General features: G+C 42.1%; 1 protein-coding gene across 1 annotated transcript in view; it reads left to right on the forward strand.

Moving 5' to 3' along the window:
- LOC144686417 (receptor tyrosine-protein kinase erbB-4-like) overlaps positions 1–24,512 on the forward strand; it is a 974,945-nt gene extending 950,433 nt beyond the window's left edge. Inside the window, exons 28-30 of the mRNA XM_078551583.1 lie at positions 881–1,181; positions 4,945–5,034; positions 14,870–24,512. Coding sequence (XP_078407709.1) covers positions 881–1,181; positions 4,945–5,034; positions 14,870–15,306 — 828 coding nt within the window. The 3' untranslated portion in view covers positions 15,307–24,512. The remainder of the gene's footprint in view (positions 1–880; positions 1,182–4,944; positions 5,035–14,869) is intronic.
- Positions 24,513–26,811: the final 2,299 nt, after the last annotated feature.

A 26,811-nucleotide genomic window follows, 5' to 3' on the forward strand; every position in this document is an offset into this window, starting at 1 on the left:
GTCTATCACCCTAACTGTAGTGTCCCCTATTACTACTACATTCCTCTTTACCGCCCCCCCAGTTGAATGGCCTCCTGTACCACAATACCGTGGTCAGTTTGTTCAACCTTCCTGCAGTTCCTACTCTCATCCACACAAGCTGCAAGAACCTCAAACCTATTGAACGCTGGAGGGGCTGGGACTCCTCCCGTGCTTCCTCCTGGATCCCCATATCTCAATCACCCACCATCCCTGACCATGGACCAAAACCAAAGTACCTAGCCTAAGGGGTACGGCTGCCTCTGGGAATAAAGTGTCCAGGTAACTTTCCCCCTGCTTGATGCATCGCAGTGTCTGAAGCCCAGGCTCCAGCTCACCAACTTTGAGCAGAACTCCCTCGAGCTACAGACACTTACTACAGATGTGGTTGTCATGGATCACACTGGTGTCCATAAACCTTTCCACTTCTCTCTCTTGTGAAAGGGTTGTTGGGGAGAAACTATTTGTTCTGCTCAGGGAACCTGGAACAAGGGGCATAACATTAGAATTAGAGTTCAGGGCTGATGACAGGAAGCACATTTTCACACAAAGGATAATGGAAATCTGCAATCCTATCCCCAGAAAAAAACTGTTGAGCCGGAGGGTCAATTGAAAATTTCAAAAGAGTTTGATAGATTTTTGTAGGCACGGGGTTAAAATTTATGGAACCATAGTGAATAATTGCAGTTCAGATACAGAACAGCTATCATCTAATTGAAACAAGCACAAAGGACTGAATGATGTCCTCAAATACTCCTTAAAGCCTACCTTTTTGACCAAAGTCATCCTTTGTGACATTTTACTACGTTATAAGTGCAATATAAATGCAAGCTGCTTACATTGTTTTCCTTTGTTGTGACAGAATCAGTTTGTGTATCGTGATGGGATCTTCGGGCCAGAGGAAGGGCTGGCCCTGCACAGCCGGACACCCACCTGTGCTGGCTCCACCCCGCTGGAAGATCAGGGTGCAGCCTCATCGCTGGAGGTGTTTGACGATGTGTGTTGTAACGGCACACTGAGGAAGCAACCACCACGCCCGCGGGAGGACAGCGCCACCCAGCGATACAGCGCAGACCCCACAGTCTTCCTGTTAGAGCGTGGGCAGAGGGGTGAGCTGGATGAGGATGGCTACATGACTCCCATTCAGGATAAAAAGGGCGCAGGTAAGCTCAGTGGTATGAGGGAGAGAGAGAGAGAGCTACTGGGCAGAAGGAGCCAATAAGGATGAATTGTCTATCGATACCACTTTGACAGTCAATGATATGACGGCGGGGTGGGAGTTACAACAAACAGCCTCTAATTGATCAGCAGAGACTATTTAAAACAGAGGCGCTATGAACTACAGCAAACAGAACTCATGGATTAAACTGCAGCAAAGTCTCTTGATAAAAGCAGGGTTGTTAATCCAGAAAAATGATGTGCATGGAGGATGGTTACATAGTATAAATAACATGTATAAAATCAATCCCAGTCACTTACTTGCATGGTTGGTGGGGGGAATTCTGCATTGACCCCTTCTAGTCAGGAATAGTTTTGACACGATTTCTCCCAATACTTATATTTCAACCTACACCGAAAAGTAGGTTACATAACGATTATCACTTGGTGTTTTTGGGCCTTGCTGCGTTCAAGTTTGGTGTCACACTTCAAGACTGACTGCATTTCAAAAATATTGAGCTGCTTTGGGATGTTCAAAGGTGGTGAAAGGCATTATCCACATGCTCCAGGCTGAGTAACAGGATAACTGGTTGGTTTTAAAGTGGGCAGCACAATCAAATAAGACAAGGAATATATTATTGACAAAGGAGGAGGAAGATCTAATAAGCAGCTCTGACTCTGAAATGGAAATAAACAGATTTATAGCATCTCACCAATAACACATTCCTTCAAAGTCTCACACACACAATGAGAGAGAGAATGTTCCTGCTGTGAGAGAGGGAACCTTCCCATTGTGTTTACACTGTCACACACACGGAGAGAGGGAACCTTTCCAGTGTTACACTGTCACACAGTGAGAGAGGGAACCTTCCCACTGTGTTTACACTGTCACACACACGGAGAGAGGGAACCTTTCCAGTGTTACACTGTCACACACAGTGAGAGAGGGAACCTTACCACTGTGTTTACACTGTCACACACAGGGAGAGAGGGAACCTTTCCAATGTTACACTGTCACACAGTGAGAGAGGGAACCTTTCCAGTGTTACACTGTCACACACAGGGAGAGAGGGAACCTTACCACTGTGTTTACACTGTCACACACAGGGAGAGAGGGAACCTTTCCAATGTTACACTGTCACACACAGTGAGAGAGGAAACCTTTCCACTGTGTTTACACTGTCACACACAGGGAGAGAGGGAACCTCTCCACTGTGTTTACACTGTCACACACAGGGAGAGAGGGAACCTTTCCACTGTGTTTACACTGTCACACACACTCAGTGAGAGAGGGAACCTTCCCACTGTGTTTACACTGCCACACACACTCAGTGAGAGAGAGAACCTTCCCACTGTGTTTACACTGTCACACACACTCAGTGAGAGAGGGAACCTTCCCACTGTGTTTACACTGTCACACACACTCAGTGAGAGAGGGAACCTTCCCACTGTGTTTACACTGTCACACACACAGTGAGAGAGAGAGAACCTTCCCACTGTGTTTACACTGTCACACACACTCAGTGAGAGAGGGAACCTTCCCACTGTGTTTACACTGTCACACACACTCAGTGAGAGAGGGAACCTTCCCACTGTGTTTACACTGTCACACACACTCAGTGAGAGAGGGAACCTTCCCACTGTGTTTACACTGTCACACACACTCAGTGAGAGAGAGAACCTTCCCACTGTGTTTACACTGTCACACACACTCAGTGAGAGAGAGAACCTTCCCACTGTGTTTACACTGTCACACACACTCAGTGAGAGAGGGAACCTTCCCACTGTGTTTACACTGTCACACACACACACAGTGAGAGAGGGAACCTTCCCACTGTGTTTACACTGTCACACACACTCAGTGAGAGAGGGAACCTTAATACTGTGTGGGAGAGATGGAATGTGAGAAAAATAACCTTCCTATCAAACTCTTTCGAGTTATCAACAGTCACAGATTGCAACTCTTTTGAGTACAATCACAGTTCTTGGTTTCCGGGAGTGGGACATGAACCCACAACCCTCTGATTCAAAGGCGAGGGTGCTATGAACTGAGCCACAGCTGGGAGTAAGTAATCACACAGCATGGCAATCACCTTGCTAAAGCCAATTGCTAGTTAAACAGGTGATGGGCATTGATTATCCCATCTAAACAACAAAAAAGATACAGCCGGAACACCTTCAGTGGAATTTACTTGGAAGTCAGCAGCACTGAGGAGCTGTCTTGAAAATAGACCAACTTGAACCAAAAGGCCAAGCTGAGTTAATTCTTCCACTACAACCACTTATTGTGAGGGAGGCTTTTCACTGTCACACACACTCAGTGAGAGAGGGAACCTTCCTACTGTGTTTACACTGTGACACACACTCAGTGAGAGAGAGAACCTTCCCAGTGTGTTTACACTGTCACACACACTCAGTAAGAGAGGGAACCTTCCCACTGTGTTTACACTGTGACACACACTCAGTGAGAGAGAGAGAGAGAACCTTCCCAGTGTGTTTACACTGTCACACACACTCAGTGAGAGAGGGAACCTTCGCACTGTGTTTACGCTGTCACTGACGCACACACATAGTAAAGGACGGAATATTCCCGCCGCCTTTACACTGTCACACATACTGAGATGGTGTATGTTTCCTCTGTGTTTCTATTGTTTTCTCGATACACTGTTTGCACTGTGTAACGGACAAATAAAGTTTGCAGTAAGTGGAGAGCAAATCTGAATGCAGTACAGATTGACTGTTTATTGCAAGGTCAATGCTTGTAATTACTAGTTGGATTGAAAAACTTTTCACATCTCCCAGCAATTTTGGCTATTGTTGCTGACCAGAGTTGGGACATTGACTTATTTGAAACTTTATTCATTGGTTATTCCTGAAGATAACTTCGTTTCTCTGTCCATGGTTTCTGAGGCCCACACACAGTCCTGCTGCCCGTGACCCTGTATGGTCAATTGCTGTAAGGGACTGAAGAAAAACCAGTGTTGAGGCCAGTGTGATAGTCCTTTTACTCCCATGGTCATACCTTGCCTTGAGCAGTATAGCTGTGATGAGGGGGTGATAGTGGAAAAACACAGTTTGATTTTTGTTGCTGCATGTCACATTGTGGTCAAGCTGACCATCAACATTCCCATTGTGAGAGGGAAGGGGGCTAATCTTTAATTTAAGTGAATCTCACTTTAATAGATCATTGGCAGTAGGTGAATTACTCCTTCAGTGGGCTAGGACAGACACGATGGGTCAAATGGTCTCCTTCCATGCTGTAACTATTCTATGATTCTATGATTTACGACAAGCCAAAACAGCACGGATATGTTTCAGTAGATGCGTGGCTTTGTCAATCTCTAATTAGCTTCACCACACTACACTCTCCATCTCTGCCCCCCTTTCATTACCAGTTGTGTTTTCAGTTCTCCAGGCCATAAGCTCTGAAATTCCTTCCTTAAACCTCTATAAATTCTTTGGTTATCTGCCCTAATACCTCCTTATGTGGTTCAGTATCAAAGTTTGTCTGACAACTCTCCCATGAAGTGCCTTTGGCCATGTTACTACTTTAAAAGTGCTATATAAAATTCTAGTTGGGCTGGTTTACTACAATAAAAATTCTATATAAATGCAAGTTGTTGTTACTGTCTGATTAATTTTGTGCCCAAGGCTTAGTCAGAAATAGACGGTTATGGAGTAACTAAGCAGGAACAATATAATTACAATGGATTGACATGGTCACAGCACATATATATGTGAATAATAATATTCTCAATCTTCTCTCAGGGGTTAGTGAGCGAGTGGGTGCTGCCCAGGAGGATCGAACACTTGCAAGACCATCCAAGACCGATGCCAAGGTCAAACTTTCACGTGCAGGTCGGTACTAATTCTGCTTCATGATTTGTCATGTGTATGGTCCTTTCTGTTTTTCCCTGAAGGAGTATTGACTCCAGATTTTGTTACTTAAGAATACAGAGCTTCCCAAAATAACCCTGAAGTGACAATAACAGCAAGTTTCACACCAGTCATGTTCATTACTGAGGTAATAACCTAAAAGGATTTAGGGCTACAGTTTCACAAATCATTAAATGTAGCCACACAGGTTAACAGAGCCATACAAAATGGAATGCTGTGGAGTTTATTGCTAGAGAACTAGAATCCAAAAGCAGAGAAGTTAAGGTAAACTTATATAGAAACTTGGTTAGACTTCAAATAGCTCAGGTTTCCCTATTAATAAAAGAATTTAGAGGCATCGGAGAAGATGCAATAAAGATTTACAAGGATGAGAGCAGAAACGAGAGGTTAGAACTATCAGGGAAGACTGACCAGGCTGGGGCTTGTTTCTTTAGAATAGATAAGGCTGAGAAGTGACCTGATAGGGATCTTTAAAATAATAAAGGAGTTTAATAAGGTAGATGTGGAGCAAACATTTCCACTTATCTGGGATCCAAACATAGGGGCCTTTAAAAAGATAGTAATAAATTCAACAAGGAAATTCAGGAGAAACATCATTACTCATAGTGGTTAGAATGTGGAACTCACCATCATGTGGGGTGATTGAGACAAATAGAATGGTTGCATTTAAAGGGAAGTTAGGTATGTACATGAGTGAGAAATGAGTAGAAAACTATGTTGATTGGGTGATATGATGTAAGGTGGAAGAGGCCATTAGCAGAGACTTGTTGAACCTGATTCGTCTCTTTCCCTGATTTGGCACACTAGTTGTCTGATATCCAGTACTGGATGAGTAGAAAATTCTTCCACCTAAATAATTGGGAATACCAAAGCTATTATCTTTGTCTATGCCCCTGTAATACTTGTGTAAGACAAAAGAGACTATGTGCCACATGGAAGTCAAGTACCAAACTGAACTGGTTTATTCTGGTTTGCTCAAAGACATACATACACAAATGGCCACAAGAGCATACTACTTCACTTCTCCCTCCTTAATGAAAATGTTACACAAAAATGTTCAAAATTCCATACAAATTATATAAAGTTCTTGTTTTTCATTTATGTACAAATCAAACTTAATCACTGGTTTCTTATTCTAAGAGAATATCTCCTTTCCTGACCCAAACTATTGGAACTTGGGAAAGGACCTTAACCTATCTGGGCCTGAGTCTGAGGAGAAGTTTTCTCCAGCGAGGACTTATTTTGCCCCGACCTTGAATTGAAATTTCCACTTCATTAGACCCGCCTGTCTGACTCTGACTTGGATCTGAGCTAGTTTCAGGCACAACTTGTGTTGGATTGATTGTTGGTGCTCTGCTCACATCCCAACCATCCAATTCATCAGACTCATTTGATTCTTACCAACTTTTTTCTTCTTCATGAACCTCTGAAGGTAAAACATAGGACTTGGGAGCAGGTGTAGGCCATTCAGCCCTTCGAGCCTGCTCCACCATTCAATGACTGATTCATGACTGATCTAGTTGCTGTCTCAACTCCACTTTGTCATCTGCCCCCCCATAACCCTTGACTCCCTTGTCGATCAAAAATCTGTCTAACCCTGCCTTGAATAAATTCAATGAGCCAGCCTCCGCCGCTTTCTGATCCAAATGTACAAACCTAACCTTTCCACTACCAAACATCTTGACCAAGTATGTACGAGGACTACAGATTTTTACGACTCTTCCTGGTTATCACTTCAACCACTTGTGAGGTGATCTTTCACCTTAACTTGGTTCAACTTCAGACTTCTTTCTCTCACACTACCCCTATCATAATTCTCCTTTTGTCTGGACTGTTGGCTTCTACTGACTGCTAAATATGACTTCAGCCATGAAAACCTCGTTCCAGGCTGTCTTCTCAGAAACAATTCAGCTGGTGTTCTGCCAGTAGTAGTTTGAGATGTTACGGTAAATAAACAAAAAGTTCAGCAGTTTGTGATTCAGTGACAACTGACATTTCTTCCAATTTGTATCTAGCATTTGCTTAAGAAGATGGTTCTTAACAATTTGTACTGTGTGCTCTGCTGCTTTATTTGAAGCAGGAAAATACAGTCGAACTCTAGTGTGTTTTACCCATTCATTTTCATGAATTTTACAAACTTTTCTGAACAAAACTGAGGTCTGTTATCAGACACAATTTCCTCTGGGAACCCATTAGCAGCAAATAAACTCAAAATATCTGGAGTTTTGCGAGCTGTTGTTCAATTCACTGGATACCCCTCTACCCACTTTGAATGGCTATCTATCACAATGAATATCTGTTGTCTTTCAAATGCTGCAAAATCTCTGTGCAGCTTCTGCCACACTCTATCTTGCCATTTCCATGGTTGCAAAGGTACAGATGGCGGCATTTTTTCTGCTGCTTGACATGCTCTACACTATTTCACTGTGTCTTCTACGTCCTTATCTAACCCTGGCCACCAAAGATAACTCCTCATTAGACACCTTGTCAAGCTCATCCCCAAGTATTGATCAAAAAGATCACATAGCAACTGCAATCTGTACCTTTCAGGAATTACAACTCTGGCTCCCCACAAAACACAACCTTTATCAACTGACAGCTAATTCTTACGCATAAAAAATGGCCTGATTTCTAAATTCAGTATCTGTGATGGCCACCCATTTGCGATATATCATGACTCTTACCAATACAGGGTCCCTGTCAGTTGTTGCTACCAATGTCATCTGCTGACAATTCATCTATATGCGAACAGAAAAATACACCATCCCTGTTGGACTCTACCTCAGATAAGGATGGTAATCTAGACATCGCAGCGGCATTACTATTATCTTCTGATCATCTGTACTAAATGTCATACTGATCAGCAGATAAAATCAAAGCCTATCTCTGCAGTCAGGCTGCAGCAAATGGGTACTGGAGACTTTGGACTCAAAATAGCCATCAGTGGCTTATGATTAGTTTTCACTGTGAAATTATGACCATAAAGGTCTTTATGAAATCTTCTATCTGAACATAATTTCGCTCACTGGCACCTCAGTGAAACAAATGCAATCAGTCTGCCCTCACCATTACCCAACACATGAAAGATCACAACACCTAATCCGTATGGAGAGGCATCACTTGCTAGCTTAACCTTTTTGGATACATTGTGATGTACAAGCATTGTACCATTTACCAATTGACATTTACACAACTTGAATGCCTTGTCACACTCTCCTGGCCAATTCCATTGAACACCCTTCCTCAAGATAAAAACAAAAAGCTGAAAGCTACTGCGGATGCTGGAAATCCAAAACAAAAACAGAATTACCTGGAAAAACTCAGCAGGTCTGGCAGCATCGGTGGAGAAGAAATCAGTTAACGTTTCGAGTCTTCATGACCCTTCGGCAGAACTGAGTATAGTTAGGAGAAAGGCGAAATATAAGCTGGTCTAAGGTGGGGGGGGGCAGGGGGAGAGAGAAGTTGAGGGTGTGGTGATTGTGGAGATAAGCAAGCAGTGATAGGAGCAGATAATCAAAAGATGTCACAGACAAAAGGATCAAAGAGGTGTTGAAGGTGGTGATATTGTCTAAGAAAAGTGCTAATTAAGAATGGAAGACAGGATACTCAAGGTACAGCTCTAGTGGGGGTGGGGTGGAAAGACTAACAAAGTTTTAGTTTTAGATTTAAAAATAATGGAAATAGGTGGGAAAAGAAGAATCTATATAAATTATTGAAAAAAAAGGGAGGGGGGAGAAACGGGGTGGGGATGGGGGGAGGGGGAGTTTAAGATCTAAAGTTATTAATTCAATATTCAGCCTGGAAGGCTGTAAAGTGCCTAGTCGGAAGATGAGGTGCTGTTCCTCCAGTTTGCGTTGGGCTTCACTGGAACAATGCAGCAAGCCAAGGACAGACATGTGGGCAAGAGAACAGGGTGGAGTGTTAAAATGGCAAGCGACAGGGAGGTTTGGGTCTTTCTTGCGGACAGACCGCAGGTGTTCTGCAAAGCGGTCGTCCAGTTTGCGTTTGGTCTCTCCAATGTAGAGGAGACCGCATTGGGAGCAACGAATGCAGTAGACTAAGTTAGGGGAAATGCAGGTGAAATGCTGCTTCACTTGAAAGGAGTGTTTGGGCCCTTGGACGGTGAGGAGAGAGGAAGTGAAGGGGCAGGTGTTGCATCTTCTGCGTGGGCATGGGGAGGTGCCATAGGTGGGGGTTGAGGAGTAGGGGGTGATGGAGGAGTGGACCAGGGTGTCCCGGAGGGAACGATCCCTACGGAATGCCATCAGGGGGGGTGAAGGGAAGATGTGTTTGGTGGTGGCATCATGCTGGAGTTGGCGGAAATGGCGGAGGATGATCCTTTGAATGCGGAGGCTGGTGGGGTGATAAGTGAGGACAAGGGGGACCCTATCATGTTTCTGGGAAGGAGGAGAAGGCATGAGGGAGGATGCGCAGGATATGGGCCGGACACAGTTGAGGGCCCTGTCAACGACCGTGGGTGGAAAACCTCGGTTAAGGAAGAAGGAGGACATGTCAGAGGAGCTGTTTTTGAAGGTAGCGTCATCAGAACAGATGCGACGGAGGCGAAGGAACTGAGAGAATCCGGTCCATATCCTGCGCATCCTCCCCCACTAGAGCTGTACCTTGAGTATCCTGTCTTCCATTCTTAATTAGCACTTTTCTTAGACAATATCACCACCTTCAACACCTCTTTGATCCTTTTGTCTGTGACATCTTTTGATTATCTGCTCCTATCACTGCTTGCTTATCTCTACAATCACCACACCCTCAACTTCTCTCTCCCCCCGCCCCCCCACCTTAGACCAGCTTATATTTCGCCTTTCTCCTAACTATACTCAGTTCTGCCAAAGGGTCATGAAGACTCGAAATGTTAACTGATTTCTTCTCCACCGATGCTGCCAGACCTGCTGAGTTTTTCCAGGTAATTCTGTTTTTGTTTACCCTTCCTCAAGACTTCATTCAATAGATGCAATAAGGTTACCAAATTTGGTATGAATTTACCACAGTAATTCACTAAGCCCAAAAAAAATCTATTCCCAGAAATATTTTGAGGGTGTGGCGCATTTCCTATTCCTTGAACCTTACTGTTGATATGATGTAACCCATCTTTGTCTATTCTATGATCCAAATACTCTACAGAGTTTTGAAACATTTCGCATTCGTGTGCCTTTGCCCAAACTCCATGCTTTTCCAAACGGTGGGGCACCTTATTCACACTGTCATCATGGGCCTGTCTGTTTGGAGCTGAAATAAGGATGTCATCCAAATAGCACACTACGCCCAGAATTTCTTGAAAAATTACATTCGTTACCCCTTGAAAAATTCCAGGGGCTGAACAAATACCAAATGGGAGTCTATGAAACTGAAAAGGACCCATGTGTGTATTAATAGTCAAATATGACTTAGACTCATCATCCAACTCAAGTTGCAGATAGGCATTTTTCAGATCTAACTTTGAAAAAACCTGGCCTCCTGACAATATGGTGAACAGGTCCTTTACACTTGGCAAAGTATCGGGTGGATTACATTCTAATACCTGATTTACAGTTACCTTATAATTGTGACTTCCTTCAGCCAAGGTTTTCTCTGTTTACATTCTTTAGACATGCCTTGGCAAGATGACCTTCCTTCTTACACTGCCATTTGACTTTAGCACTACCATTATGGGAGTGGTCCAATTACTCTGTAGTATTCTAGAGATATTCTCAGTCTGAAGCCTTTTCAGCTCTTGCTCTAAACTGACCTTGCATTCCTCTGAACCTGTATGTTGATCTTATATCCTTGAATCAGTTTACCAGTTTCACTAAACACCTGAGGGTACTTGGTGATCATGTCGTCTTGAGTTGTGAATATCACTTCTATGTAAAAAGCTCATTCCAATTTAACTTAGGTGCTGCTAACCAGTTTCTTCCTAACAAGGCTGGTTTTTCAGCCTTCACCACAAGGATGGGCAATTATGCACATTGCTCTTTGTATGTGACTGGAAGGGCACACTTCCAATTATGGGAATTTTCTTTCCTCCATAACTTCGTAATTCTATGTGTGACTTCTCCAGTTGATGTTGACTCGACTTTTCGGGAATCACGCTAGCTAATGCACCCGTGTCAACCTCCATGTTTACCGGAGCTCCATCCAATTAATGCTACTTGGACTACGATGCTCTACGAATTTCCACTGGACTTCCTTGTGCTTCAGATCGTATGGGTCTCAAACATCCCATCATCTACCTGGCACTGTTTGACAACCATATGCAGTAATTGCGACTTCCTTCAGCCAGGGTTTTCTCTGTTTACATTCTTTAGACATGCCTTGGCAAGATGACCTTCCTTCTTGCAGCTGCAGCACTCTGCCTTCACAAATGGACAATTCTGTGCTCAATGTTGGTCAAAGCACCAGTAAAGGGCTTTTTAGTATCTCTGCTACTACTAACTGCTGGGGCCTTCTGCTGAGTCAGCTGCATCTTTCTTGCTTCACAGATATCTGGTGATTGTTAACTCTGCCTTCTCTTGAATCATGTTCCGCCATATCATGGACAATGCTGTTTGACAAGCTATGTCAAAAGTTAACTTTGGCAGTGTCCGCAGCTTACTGCGAAAGTGTTCACTTTTAAAATCACATAAAAATCTTCCCCGCAATGCTTCCTCTTGAACTCCTCCAAAATTACAAGCTGTTTCAAAGCCTCAATAAAGTCTCCAATGTCCTCACTGGGCAACTGATTCCTTGTTCCAAACTGATAGCTTTCAGCAATCTTCAATGGCTTGGGATTGTAGGTACAGCTCAAGCTTATACAAAATGTTTGATGGTAGCACCTCTTTTGGCTTTATTGGGGTGAGTAAATTCTTAAGCAATTCATACACTTCTGGGCCTGCTTCCATTAACAATATTGCTCTTCTCCTTTCCCCCCCACTGCCTGATTAACAGCTGGATTATCATGATCATCAAGGATACTATTAGCAGTGAATAATATCTTGAACCACTTCACATGCACCAAGAGGTGTCAGCTGTGGCTCAGTTCATAGCACCCTCGCCTTTGAATCAGAGGGTTGTGGGTTCATGTCCCATTCCCGGAACCCAAGAACTGTGATTGTACTCGAAAGAGTTGCAATCTGTGACTGTTGATAACTCGAAAGAGTTTCACATGCACCAAAAGACTCTTGTTTAATGCTGTACTTTCCCAGTCGCCTATTAGTAACTGTTGATGTAGTCATCTTCGAAGGTCAGTCCACCCTTGTATACAAACAACTTTTTCTCGAAGACTGAATTTTTAAGCCTATTTCTCAGCAAAAGAAAGCTTCACAATTCTTCTGCTTATTTGCTGGAAGCTTCTCCAACCCAAATTTGTTCAGCTAGGGAATCCACAATCCCGCCTCATTGCCAGAGTGTAATATCTTTGAAGAACATAACAGGCTGTATGCCACATGAAAGTGAAGTACCCACTGAACTGGTTTCTTCCAGTTTGCTTATATACATACATGCACAAATGGCCACAAGAGGGTGCTATTACAGCCAGAAAATCTGTTTCCTATCCACCAACTCCAACCCTATTCCTGACCACTGAACCAGACTGTTCATAACCTTGGTATGTACTTGACCCCAAGATGAGCTTCTAACCACATATCCAGGCCATCATTAAGACAACATATTTCTAACTTAGTTACCAACCCATCCCAACCTCACCTCAGCTCATCTGCTGCTGAAACCCTTATCCATACCTCTGTTACATCTAGGCTTGGGTATTCCAATGCTCTCCTCTCTGGTCCATCTCCTGCATAAACTTGAGGTCATCAAAAACTCTGCCTCCCATATTTTAACTCATGCCAAGTGCTGTTTACTGATCATCCCTGTGTTTGCAGACCTGTAAAACCTCCATTTTAAAATTCTCATCCATGTCTTCCCTATGGCCTCGCCTCTCCCTATCTCTGAAACTCTTCCACCATTACAGTCCTTTCAGATCTCTGTGCTCCTCCAATTCTGGCCTCTTGCATACCCCCAATTTTAATCATTCCACCATTGGCTACCAACGTGAAGCACTTGGTTATGTTTTACTACATTAAAGATGCTATGTAAATGTAGGTGGTTCTTGTTGTTGAATGGTCTGTTTCCATGCTGTAAAGCTTTTGTGTACTTAATGCTCTGAATCAACCACAGCATCCTAACAATAGAGGGTGCTATTGAATCAATATTTATATTGAAAGTTTACCATTAGCGTGACCATAGGTGCATCATACTCCCACTCCCAGAGAGACACTATAACCTGAGTTCAACTAGGTTTCAAACTCTTCTTGCATCCCAATGGATGAAGCTACTAACTCCTAACTAAAAATAGTGGACAAAGGGATTTGTGCAAACAGATTAACATATTCATCACTAATATTGCACAGAACGGAGGAGATTTTGACTTTGTGCAATAGGGTGAAAGGGGTGAAAGCAAATCAGCAGCCTCTTTTCACTGCCTATCTTTAGTTCTATTGAAGTGATCCTCGTGGTTTCCCTTCACAAGGGTGACTACTGTATACAAAATGCAGTATTGGCAGCTTCATACTACCCCTCTAGCAGGCCCAGTAGGAACTAGAATGCACACCACAGTTTAACATGGGGGAAACCACTGTTTGGGAGTTGAGGCTTCCCGAGGATTGTTCTTCACGTATTCCCCACCTGCTAGATGAACCAATTCTGTCCAATCTGTCAATTTGCCTTCCCTCTACCTATCTCCATCTCATCCCCCTTTAATGTTCTCGGGGGAATCCAGAAATAGGGGGCATAGCTTTAAAATTAGAGTTAGGCCATTCAGGACTGATGTCAGGAAGCACTTCCTCACACAAAGGAGAGTGGAAATCTGGAACTCACTCTCTCAAAAAGCTGTTGGGGCTGTGAGTCAATTGAATATCACAAAACTAAGATAGTTAGATTTTTGTTTGACAAGGCACTAAGGATTTCAGAAGCAAGGTGGATAGGTGGAGTCATATGGGTCAGATCAGCCATGAATAAATTGAATGGTGGAACACTCTCACCAGGCTGAATGGTCAAATCCTGTTCCTATTTGACAACTATTGTGATCAGAGATCAGGAATAAACTAGTAAAGAATAAAATAAAATCAGATACTTCAGAAGGAAACCACACAAAAGGCTGGTAAATGTCTGGAATAAACTCAGGCAGGGGCTGGTAGAGATGTAGTCTGTAAATGCTAGGCTGGAAGTATTAATACGATTGAGCTTCACTGGACCAAATGGCCTTCTTTCCTCCTTCTGTTAGAGTGGATATTAACTTTCTTAGCTTCAATGTGCTATTTAGAAAGCATATGCTAGGTATGTAGCTCAAGGTTAGCTTGTGCTCAAGTTGCCAATGTTTTGGGTTCAAATCCAGCGCCAGAAACTCCGACACAAAATCTAAGCTGCCACTCCAGGGCATTACTGAGGAAATTGTTACACTGTCCAATGTGTCAACCCTCAGATGAGTCGCTTAACTGAGAACCCATCTGCCCTCTCAGGAAGATGTTAAAGATCAAATGGCACTAATTCAAAGAAGAGCAGGGAAGTACTTTCTGACATCCTGTCCAATATGTATTCCTCAAGCAACATCGCTAAACCAAGGTCATTATCTCAATATTGTTTATGGGAGCTTGCTGTGTGCAAATTGGCTGCCACATTTCCTACATCACAGCAGTGAGCACACTTCAAAGGTTTCATTGGCTGTAAAGAGCTTTGGGATATACAGGGGATGGGAAAGGTGCTATAGTTTTTTTTTCTCTCTATGAGAGTGTGCAGATTTTTAATGATTTCATTGACCTCTTCACAGAATACCTGAACCCAGTGGAGGAGAACCCATTTGTTACTCTTCGGAAAAATGGTGACGTCCATGCTTTGGACAACCCAGAGTACCACAATGTCCCAGAAGGGCAACAGACCACAGAGGACGAGTATGTGAATGAGCCCCTCTATCTCAACACTTTTGTCAATGTGGTTGAAAACCCAGAATACTTGCAGGATAAGATCGCCATATCAGAAAACGTTGACAAGGCCTTTGACAATCCTGACTACTGGAACCACAGTTACCCACCCAAAACCGCCATGCACAACCCTGAGTACCTGCAGGAGTACGGCGCAAAGTTTTTTTACAAGCAGAATGGACGCATCAAGCCTATTGTAGCAGAGAACCCTGAGTATCTTTCAGAGTTCTCACTAAAGCCAGGGACTGTACTGCCTTCATATGGACAGCGGAATACAGTGGTGTAACCTCGCAGCACTTGGAATTCCGGTTCTGCTGGATTTCCTCATCAAACTACAAACTTGTATCCTCAATATTGACTAGAAGGAGTATGTCTGAGGCAATAGTACTGGCAAAATGTGTCTGAATGGAAGGAAAGTTCTATTTGCTAGAATTGAGTCCTGGTCCGTTTGGACTTTTCCTAACCGGCACCTGTTTAAAAGCAATATGGTTATAACCAGCAAAATGAAGGATTCCTGTGGAAATGCCAAAAATGTAGCTCTTTGGGATTGACCTTCCATACTGACCTTCAACAAGATGCTTTGGAAGGTTGCAGTCATGGGACTAAGTGTAATGGCCTCTTAAATTTTACTGTCATTGGGGGAGGGGAAGAGGGTGTAGAAGGAACCAGGAGTTCATAACATTGATGGGCTGAAGTTCTAGTAATCCTTAGAGAAAGATCATCCAATAAAATGTAACCCGCTAGCCAGTACATACACCCACAGATCTGGTCAAACCATCTGCACAAAAGTATGAATCTGTTTTTTTTTCAGATTGCACGCTGTTTCCATATTTGGTGAACTGCAAATATTTTGAATTGGTATCTGGGTATAAAATGCTTCGGGCTCATTTGACTAGCACCCACTGCCAGGACCCTCTTCAGCAATGGACCATAGTGGGAATAGGGTTGAATTCTGTTAGCCTGTCAGAATAAAAGTAGGTGCAAGGGCTAATGGAGCTGAGCCAGGCCTGAGCTGGCCTGATCTGGCTGGCGTGTAACAAGCCTTTTGATTGACCTCTTATTGCCCATGCAGATGTTAGTTATATAATTGAACAATTGAACAGTGAAGTCTGTAACAGGCTTCATTTTGAAGATGCAGTTGATATGTAGCAGAACTCTTAATTCTTTTTTGTACTTAAATATACTTTAATAATGTATAACTTTTGAAATATTGGAAAACAAACAGAGCCGTTCTTAATTCTAAGGAATAGATTGGGGAAACTCTTTTATAACCGAGAACTTAATGGGAGGATGCATGTTGTCTTTGATAAGCACATATCAGCACTGCCAATTGCGTTTATTACTGGGATTGATACGATAAGTATCAATGATAGCGCTGCTTTGTACAGCATTGCCTCAATCTGACAGGTACACAACAGCCCTCAAATGGCGGGTGGTAGCTCCAGCATTAGTGTGGATGCTCTGCCGACACTGCTTAAATAGGTACAATCTTTTTTTTGTGTTGTGACGAGACATTTTGGAAAGGATGTAGGAGAAGATGGTATCTTGTCATGGGGACAGAGGGGGGATGGAGCCAGAGAGAGGCCACAGATTCCACATTTACCAATACAGAGCCAACTTTGAATGTATTCTCAATCATTCAAATACCAACTTGGGCCAATTTGGAGCTCAGACGACACACACTGGCTGGTTCAGGCAATTGTATCTCTTAATGTTTGTCACCAGAACTGAGGCTTATATATCCTAATAGAAAGGTTGTGAAAGAATGTGAGTCTGAATTCAGCTTCACAGGTCATTCTTATCTCTAACTGAAAATGACTGAGTGCTGGAATCTCAACGTGTCCTTCCTGCAGTGTTAGGATCGTCACTTGCTCTTTACCTAAGCCATAAGGTTAATCGGAAGCCAAATGAATGATCACCACTTGGCTCTGTAGCATTGCTGTCCAGAAATGATATATTACAAGTCTTCCCAAAGGCTATACTGCGGTACTATTGAACATTAAAAAGGAATGCAGCATCTATTTACAATCTGGGTCAGCTGGCCCCAGCCAACAATTTATGTTCCTGTACTTCTAAGATATTTTAATTGTCCATTTTTTCCCCCCTATTATGATGCTAACTTTCAAGAGTCCATTTTGTGTTCCTGGATGTAGATGATCTGTTTAATAGCTTGCATTTAAAAGTAATTTTCCAAATATATTCACACCACCCATAATGACACAACAGACATTACAGCCTCTGATTGGTGATAAGCAAGAAATACTTACTCCAGGGCGCCTATATACCTTCTCCACCCAAAAGGTAGACAGGACTGGGGAGATTTCTGACAATGGATAGCATTGGTTAATGAGGAAATATGGGATTGTGAATGAGATTTACTGATGTACAAATCATACTATGAATATGAAAATGATAGGATTTACTACCACAAAGCTGGCGTCATCTCCATTGCTCGTAGCTACATTGAGTACTCCTATGTGTCCTGTCAGAAATCCTTGGTTATTGAATCACTTAGCATATATACCATGTAACACTGCAGGAGAAAAGTTAAGAGAATTAGCTGATTGTCCGTATCCAATGCTGCCAGTAATCAGTATAAAGATAATTACATCAAATGTAACAGTTAGTTGACTGTACCTCAGGATAGCTTTCTGTCAGCTTCACACATTTTAGATGGTGTTTCTTACCATAGTCTTAACGCAAGGATGTAAAACTACTGACAGCATTGTGCACCGAGGGTAGTTACAAACAGACCTGTCGCATCTCTCTTTTCCAAGCAACCATTAAAGACATAAACATAGAATGCACATGGCAGAAATCTATCATTTAGAGTAATCAGAAATTAATAGCAATTATTGTATTTTTTGACCACACCACAACAATGACCTGACCAGCTAAAAACTGATAACCTAGTTTAGCGTTGAAGTTTGGAAAACATTGCAGGGCCAAGGAGAAAGCACTGGGGGAATGGTCTCATTGAGTAGCACTTGAAGCCTCAGTGTAATAAAGCCATGACTTATCACACCGTCTTATCTAACACGTTCTTTATCAGAACCTCAAAATCGCAAAATGCCTCCAAGCCTTTCCTTCATTTTAGAGATTGTTAAAAATTCAAACATCAACCTAGTTGCTATTTTAAACGATTGTAACTTACCCCTTCTTTCCATCTCATTTTGTTTTAACTTCAGTGGGGTCCTGCACCTTGAGCCTTGATCTTTCACTTTTAAGTATAGCTTAGTAGTCAAGAAGTGTCAGTGCGATACTGGCATTGCCACTACTGAGAAGGTCAGACTCTGTTACATTGGCTAGGTGTAAGAATGTGCAATGGAATCTCAGAGGGAGTGAGCAAAGGCTCAGTATGCAGGTACTAGCCATGAACTGAATGTTGGCAATGTTACCTGCTGATTGTGAATGGCACTTCCCCAACCCCCATTGGACCTCCATTGCAATCTCTTCAGCAAGATGCACTTTGACTCTCTTTTTTGAACTCCGACCTAAAGGAATTGAGAATTCACTGGAACTATTAATAATCAGTCATACTGGTTTGAGTTTGGAAATGTTTTGATGACCATAACCTTGCTCTATGTAGTACTTACCCCAACCATATTGCAGTTTCTCAAATTCAGTTTACTGGTGGCACTTTTAATTTCAGAGAGTAATGTCACTAATGGATAGAGAAGGGTTCATTTGTATTGTTCATGTCTACAGCTTGCACCTGTCCTTTCAGGTAATTACTGACTTCAACAACCAGATGTCTTTATGAAAGTCTGACTGAAAGATCATTTTATTGAGGTCACCTTACCTGTATATGATTGTGAGGCACTTTGGAGCATTCTCAGGATGTTCTAAAGTGCAATAGAAATGCAAAGTATTACGGTGGTGATTTTTGACGGCTCCTTTGGGCACTCCGTAGTGACCAAGATGGAGTCTTGAACTGAAGCACTGGTTTAACCCAGGTTTCGTGCAAGACATCATCTTGCTAAAGAAGTTGAAGCTTACACTCGGACCTGCCACCCAGATGATCATTAAGGTGCTAATGTCACATAAATTGCCTACTCATTCTCATTAACAAGGCTGCAAGGCAATTTAGTGATAACACTTGATCTAACATTGTTTCCTAACATCAACCACCTGATTGGGCATGAGCAAGATGTTGCCTAGAATTTTGAGCACTTAGAGACATACTCACCTTTTACAGTTCACTTTACTGCTGGAGGTTTGAAGAAAACCTTTGAAGCACATTGAGGAGACTTTCTGGGACAGTTTGTCAAGACTTCACCAACACTTCATCAACATTTATCCTGAAAATTCTTTGAGAACTTCACTAAAATGTGTGGTGCTAGTCTATCTTATTGGGCACCTTGTAAAAGTCACCAGGAGAAAGGGATACTTTGTCATTGGCACCTTGCTAGGGATGGGGATGGATTCCTTCCCCACTGCTGGTACAGAACATCCCTTTTCCTCTGGACTTCTGCCACCAAGTCCAAGAACCCATGTGCTCTCTCCCTCAGTCTCTGAGCCAGCCTGAATCTGCTACCATTGTAGCCAGCGAGCTCCACGCCTTCAATAGAAGTGGGTGTTTGGAGCTCACATTTACTGCTTCACGAAAATTGCTTCGGGTCAGCACTTGAATGCGGAACCTGCAGCTTTCTGTGTTTTAGCACTTCCAGGCAAGTTCAAATGAAGGCACTTAGCAACTAGGTCCAAAATTAAGTGATACAACCAAAGTTTCAAACAGGCGTGTCTTATTAGCATAACATTTAGTGCTTGTTTTCACTGTTCACCAAATTGACTCTCTAATTTTCCTCCGACACTTCAATAGCAGCATTATTACATAGATGCCTGTAGGGGTGATTGTATTACTACCCGCCAATTGGAACTGAGCGGGCTGGCAGTTAAAATGCCTGTGAGGTATCTGTCAATTGCCATCCCACTTTGCACTGATCTTGATTTTAACATGAACAGGCAGTGAAAGGACACGCCCAAAGCTGGTCAAAATTTTGTGTTTGCATTTGCTGATCGTCGTCCCATGACGTCAGCATTTGGGAAAGAAGGGTAAAGTAATAGGTCATGTTTTATTAATGAAAACTGACTGCTGTTCATTTTCCAAGTGCAAGTAGTAGCCTTGGCAAATGTTACTTTCTATGAGGTGTCAACCTCTCCTTATAAGGCTAAGTATATGATATTGGTTTCTGGAAGTACTTAGAAAAACAGTAACTGCTGGCTTGTGGCTTTTCTCCATCACAAGGCCCTTTCCAGAAGCAATTATCAGATAAAATTTGACACTAAGCCACATAAAGTGACATTAGAATATGTGACCAAAGATTTAGTCAAAGAAGTGGGTTTTAAGAAGCAATTTAGAGGAGAGAGAGAGAGACAGAGGTGAAGACGTTTAGGAAGGCAATTCCCAAGATTAAGGCTTTGGAAGCTGTAAGTACTGCCACCAATGTAAGGGTGATTCATTCTCCAGAATTGGAGGCATGTAGAGATCTCAGAGGGTTGTAGGGCTGGAGGAGATTATAGAAATAGCTAGACGAAAGGTCATGGAGAGATTTGAACATAAGGATGAGAATTTTAACTTTGAGCTGTTTGATCGTGAGTCACCTGAGAGCGCTAGTGGTACTCAGTACACTAATTAATGGGCAACCCAACACATTAGCATGCTGAAGGCAGGGGATGTACACTTGCCTGATGTATGCATTTCCGGAAAGGTACTTGGCACTGAGGATTTCAGTAAGGTGACTGAGATAACCAGCACTAGACAGTGCATGCAGACTATTGCACCAACTAACCATTGTATTGCTGAGCCTATACAATTATTATGAATACATCAACTATTTGACTGTCTTGAGACAGCTCTTGAGACTGTCCTGGTATACTACACTTGTACATATTGCTTTCCACTTGGTACATTTTTAACATTATCTACCTTTTCATATTTCTGTATTTTTACATTTTTATTAATAGTGAATGTGCACCAACTTAGATAGATTGGGGGTGCAACATTAGGAATGTTTGCAAGATATCATTCAGCATATTGAAATTGCTAAGCAGTTGTTCCTAAAACCTAGGGGCAGATTTTGCTGTTTTATAACGAAGGCCTCATTTCTGCAGTTTTTTTCCCCATTTTAAAATGGCTGCCAATCAAAATGGTGACTGCCAGCAGTTGTGTTGGCTGGCAGCCAGATTGACTTAAATTCTATTCCAGTTTAGCGCTCCTGTGGTTTTCTGCCACTTGTGCAAGCGTGGCCGAAAACCTGCCTGTTGACAGAACCCCTGTCCCAGATTGTATTGATGGGATTATTTCCATGGTCTGGGGGGTAGGTTGTGTGGATATGTAAGGCACCCACAGCCAGAGTGTCAGCGCAGCACCAAACCTGTCTTGTCTGGAAAGGATCTGAAGAAAGCTTTCTTGCTTTATTCTTCTGTCTCCAATGGAGCAAGCAGACATCAGGGGGAAGGCAATAGATTTCTACCTTAAAAGGAAGCCCACTCTTGCTCTCAGCTTATCATCTAGGAATCTTCTAGGGTAGCCTGGAACTTCTCCAGACAAAGTCCCCTTGATATTGGGTTCAGAGAAGGGAGTGAGATAGGGCTTAAACTCTGCCTACAACCATCACACACCCCCTCACTCCTACCACCATTACTGGGATTTAAAGTGTAAGTGCACAATCCCCAGAGAGAAATCTTCCATTGCACCATTCTATAGTTGAAGAATATCGGGGCCATTGAATCAGTAAGTGTAATGGCAGGAAACAGATTGATCATGAAGCGATAATTCAGCTTCTGTACTCCACAATCAATGAAATGATTGGTTAATTGACTTCATGGAGGCTTCCTGCATCTAACTGGGCATCAGCAAAAGTCAAAGGCTTTGATGTACCGCTGTGTGTTGCATGAAGCAAGTTCAGTCACACTATCATTAAAGTAGCCTCAGCCTGAACATGGAAAATCACAGTGTCCTTCAGCAAAACTGAGAACAGACTTGAAATTTTCTATTGTTGTGAGAAGTGTGTGTTCAGAGTTGTTGCCAACATGATAATTCTCAATGAATTTAGATTGTTTTGGAACTTTGACTTAGTCCACTCCCACAACAGAATATTTGAATTAATCCCTCTACAACACAACTACTGCTAATATTACAGTAATTCCTCCTGTAAGGTGCTATATTATTGGTTCCAATAGTGGTTTTGGGATTAAATACTTTATATTATTAGTCACAAATGTGCCCAAGTGAAACCCTGGCCCCCTTTTTATTAAAAATGTTAACCCTTCTATTTCAATTGACAGACAATGGAAATGAATTACTAAGAACACATATCCCATATTTTTAACCCTTTGGTCTCTTAACCTCCCCCGGCCACTCCAGTTTAACAGTACACATAGAGATGATTCACCCACCTGGAACTCCTGGAAAATCAGGAAAGTGGCCTCACGATTTTAGGCTCCTGTCCCGGGCCCCTTCAGTTCCTTGTTTAAATATTGGCTGCATATAGTGACAGCAGGGTAGGTTCGGGTTAAATATCATACCAAGTCCCAAACTGCCCACTTCCAGTTTAAATGGAGGCAACCAATCACTCTCAACATAACAGAATTTCTATTGTTCATGTATAGAAGTTGGGGTTCCTGGGGTTGAGAAGGGATAGGCCCATGATTAAGTGCATTTTCAGCACTGCTTGTGGGCCAGGAGGAGCAGAAGTGTACCCCAGGCCTAACAAGCTAAACCTGTTTACATACCGTGGGATCTTTGCCACCCTCCCCTTGCACCACAACCCCTGGTGCCCTGAAAACCCTGATCTCCCTCTCTCCGCCTGCCTCAGACCCCATCCATCCTATCCTCTCTTGCAATCTCCTACTTACCTGACATCTGTTCTCCAGCAGCTTTCCTGCCTGACAGCTGGTCTGTCAATCAGACTGACTGCTGGGCAAGAAACCTGCTGAAAAACTTTAAAAGACATCATGTCATTCGTTTCTGCAAATGTCTGCTCCCATCTGAAAATCCTTGCCCTTCCCAGGCTCTCTTGAGGGCATGATTGAATATTGAGGTCCACAAGTTCCAGCCAGAATAAAGATGTTTGGGAAATTCTCCTATCAATCATGCCTGGACACCACACTGCTGTAAGTGACTGGGATTGATTTCACAAACATAATTTATATCATGGAGTTATTCCCCACTCACTATTTTTTGTTGGAGAAATAATCCTGCTATTATTGGGTGACTTTGCTGTAGTTTTCGTCATGAGTTCTATTTGTTGCAATTTGTAGCGACTCTATTTAAATAAACCCTGTTTGTTATAGTGCCTAGAGATTCAGTTTAAATAGACACTGTTTGCTGTAAAATAGGCTCTGCTGTAAATCCTACTCGAGCTCCCACCCTGTCAATACTCACTCTGTTAAACATTTTCCAATGGAGAATGCTGGGTGATAATCGCCAGCCTGGTCTGTAATCCCTGTCCCTTTATTAAAGCAATCAAGTCCCACATGGAGGTTTGGTAGATAAATGAGGAACTGAATGGCAAATTCTAAAGACAAAATATAATTTTTGGGATGACCACAGAATTGTAGAAGCACGCTTGGAGTACCCTGCGTAAAGTGAAGGTGTTCCCTTTTGATAAAGGCACTATTCGGTTCCTCAGCCTGCACCACTGCTGCAGCTTAAAGAGTGGACTAATGAAATCCTGAGTAACTGTTGATACTGAGCAATCACCACATTACACGGAAAATGTGAATAGTATTTTTTATAGATTGTTAAAGAAATGGTTAGATGCATTTGTAAATAATAAGGGAGATTGTTGCTTTTAATTTGTGGAATTGTTTTCTTTGAGGCATACTTGTCCCTTTAGGGTTGTTTTGTATATACGTATTTGAACTGTGGAGTTTTTTTAATTCACAGCATTGTAGAACTGCTGATGATTATGTGTACAGCACTAGTTAATGTGATGTGTTTTAACTTCTGCGTTTGGCTTTAGCTATAGGAAGCCTTAGCTCCGTATGTGATGTCTTGTTAATTAGCTTTTGGAAATCCAGCTTAAAATGAACAATTGTATTTCGCACCATTGCAATACTAATAACTAACTTTAAAACTAAAATTCTCTTCAGTGACTAGTTTAGCCTTTTAAGCTCTTTTCTTTTGAATGGTAATGTTCATTTTCAGCTACTGATATTTCTATGCTCATTCACAGTGGAAGCCTGCTTCCTAAGTCGTTCACTTGAGTGCTTGGGTTACGTGTTGTCAAACTAGTGGGGATATAATGCAGCATCTTACAGCTTAGACATCATCTATGCTGTACAATTGGAAGACTGTTCTTCGTTTTTGTTACATGAATCTGTCAAAAATATATTTTTAATTTAATATAAACGAAGTTAAATAAACTGTGAACCATGCTGTCTTGTGACCTTCTTAAAACAATTTAACAACTGGAAGCATGAAAGCAGTACAAAAGGTCAAATGAAAGAGTTAAAGGAGAGAGTCGACCGTGATGGAAGGAGCAGTGTGGAGCCACTAGTATTCTAGGAGATCATGTTGGAGGGGAATGGTTCGTGAATTCATTGCAAAGTTTGCAAAATTCAAAGGTTAGAGTAGCAATTTGTCAGCAAGATAGTGTTATGAAAAACTGGTAAGTAAAATCCAAATTAAAATTTTCACCTGTTGGGGCTTTGCCTTTCATCCTTCTTGCATTGAAGCAATGATTGTCACTGAATCTGCACTGATGAAAAGTCACATTTCTTTGCACTTCTGATCACCTTCCTCAGCTCAGCGTAACAGCCTTTAAGCACATGGCTGGTCAGAGAATGAAACAGAATTTTCTGGGAGGGATGGGGAATAGGGGGGGTTGGGGGGGAGAGTGTGGTGTTGGTTGTGGGGCCTTCCAAGAATATGTCAGCGTCTCATCCCTAGGAAAGGCCAATAGATCTGACTGAAGGAAAACATGTTGTTAGACATTACCTATTATATCCAAACCAAAGCCTGTCTTTCTCACAATGTAAAGATGAACAGTGAATAGAAAGTGGTGTTTAACCTTTATTTCATTGTGTAGTGAGAACTTGGTTAACTGTCAGCTGACACACATTGTTATGTCCTTCCATCGTGGTTGGGGAAAAGTCAGATCAAAGGAATGGTGGTTTTCAATATATGGAAAAGGATCAAAGGCAACTCCATGCAATTATACCGTATCATTGGATTTCAAGCAAAAACATTTACACATTACTCTTTGTCTGAGCCTCAGTCACAGCAAAAAAAATCACCTTTGAATGAAGCTCTCAGATAAGATTGTTGTCATCTTTTACCAGGCATGCAAACTGATGCTACATCTTTAGCAGTGACACCAGCAGACAAATGACAGCCATAGCCTATGTGTGAGAGGTGGCCATGGGTGGGAATTATTCATTGATTTGGCTAGAGTTGGAGATATTAACCCACAAGTACAAAACTTCCATTATATTGTAATTATACAATCAACACTGAGATTTGGACACACTTCTGAACCATCGTTTGGATGAAGCCAATGAGTTTAATTGCCAGCAATTGCTTTTCAGGTAGTGGACATGCAACGCTATGTATGTTCTGCTAGTCTTGTGAGGTTTGCCTCAGAAAACCCTAGCAATGTTAATTCACATAATGTTCTCATGGCCTCCTTAAGTAAAATATTTAATTCTCCAGCACTTGTTCTCTTTTTGAGCAGACATGCTTAATTGATCCTTTGCTTCACAAGGCAGTTTGTAGCCTTTAATAACTTTATACATGATTATGGCATCATTATTCCTTATGCTCACACCCTTCTATATGTGCAGGGTCTAAGAAGGGGTACTCTGGGAAGCACTTTGTCATAAGCAATAGGAAGCAGATGGTATAGTGTTTTCTGGATGGTTGGTATAGGACAAATGTTTCTTCATTTATATCTGCCTGTGATGTGCAGTTCCACGATCTATCCCTTCTCTTAGAATCATCAAAGCACAGACTATTCGGCCTAATGTACTGATGCCAGTATTTGAAAAGTGGCAGCCAATTAGCCCCACTCCCTGTTCTTTCTCTATGGCCACGCAGTTTTTTCACTTCAAATCCAATGCTCTTTGGAATGCTATTATTGAACCTGCTTCTGGCAGGGTATTCCAGATCAGAACAGCCCATTACATTTTTTTCCCCTCATGTTCTCCCTGGTTCTTTTGCCAATAATTACCTTGAATCTGTGTCCTCAGGTTACTGCCAATGGAAAAGGTTTCTCTTTATTTACTCTTTCAAAACCCTTCATGATTTTGAATATCCAATATCAAATCTCCTCATAACGTTCTGTGCGCCAAGGAGAAAAACCCTAATTTCTCCAGTCTTCATGTAGCTGAAGTGTTTGATCCCTGGTACCATTCTAGTAAATCTCCTGTGAACCCTTTCTAAGATCTTGACATCCTTTCATAAATGTGATGCCCAGAATTGGATTAAAAAGCTGAATCTAACCATTGTTTTCGAAAGGTTTAGTATAACTTCCTCACTCATGTACTCTGTGCCTCTATTTGCAAAACCAAGGATCCCGTTCACCTGCTTAACAACCTTATCAACTTGTCCTGTCTCCATCAAATACTTGTGTATATACATATTAAGGCTCTGTTCCTGCACCCATTTTATTTATTGAAAGAAATTAGTCCAGATCAGATGCCAAAATTGTACCATATTTTGTCAAAATTTCATTTTCTTTGCTGATTGTGGCAAGTAGAGCCCTCCACTGCCCTCTATTGATGGATCTAGTGTTCTCCAGTGTTCCATTGTCACATGCTGAGCAAATCACTTGTATTCTCAGAA

This window comes from Cetorhinus maximus, chromosome 11, assembly GCF_964194155.1.
Source record: "Cetorhinus maximus chromosome 11, sCetMax3.hap1.1, whole genome shotgun sequence".
NCBI classification, from domain to species: Eukaryota; Metazoa; Chordata; class Chondrichthyes; order Lamniformes; family Cetorhinidae; genus Cetorhinus; species Cetorhinus maximus.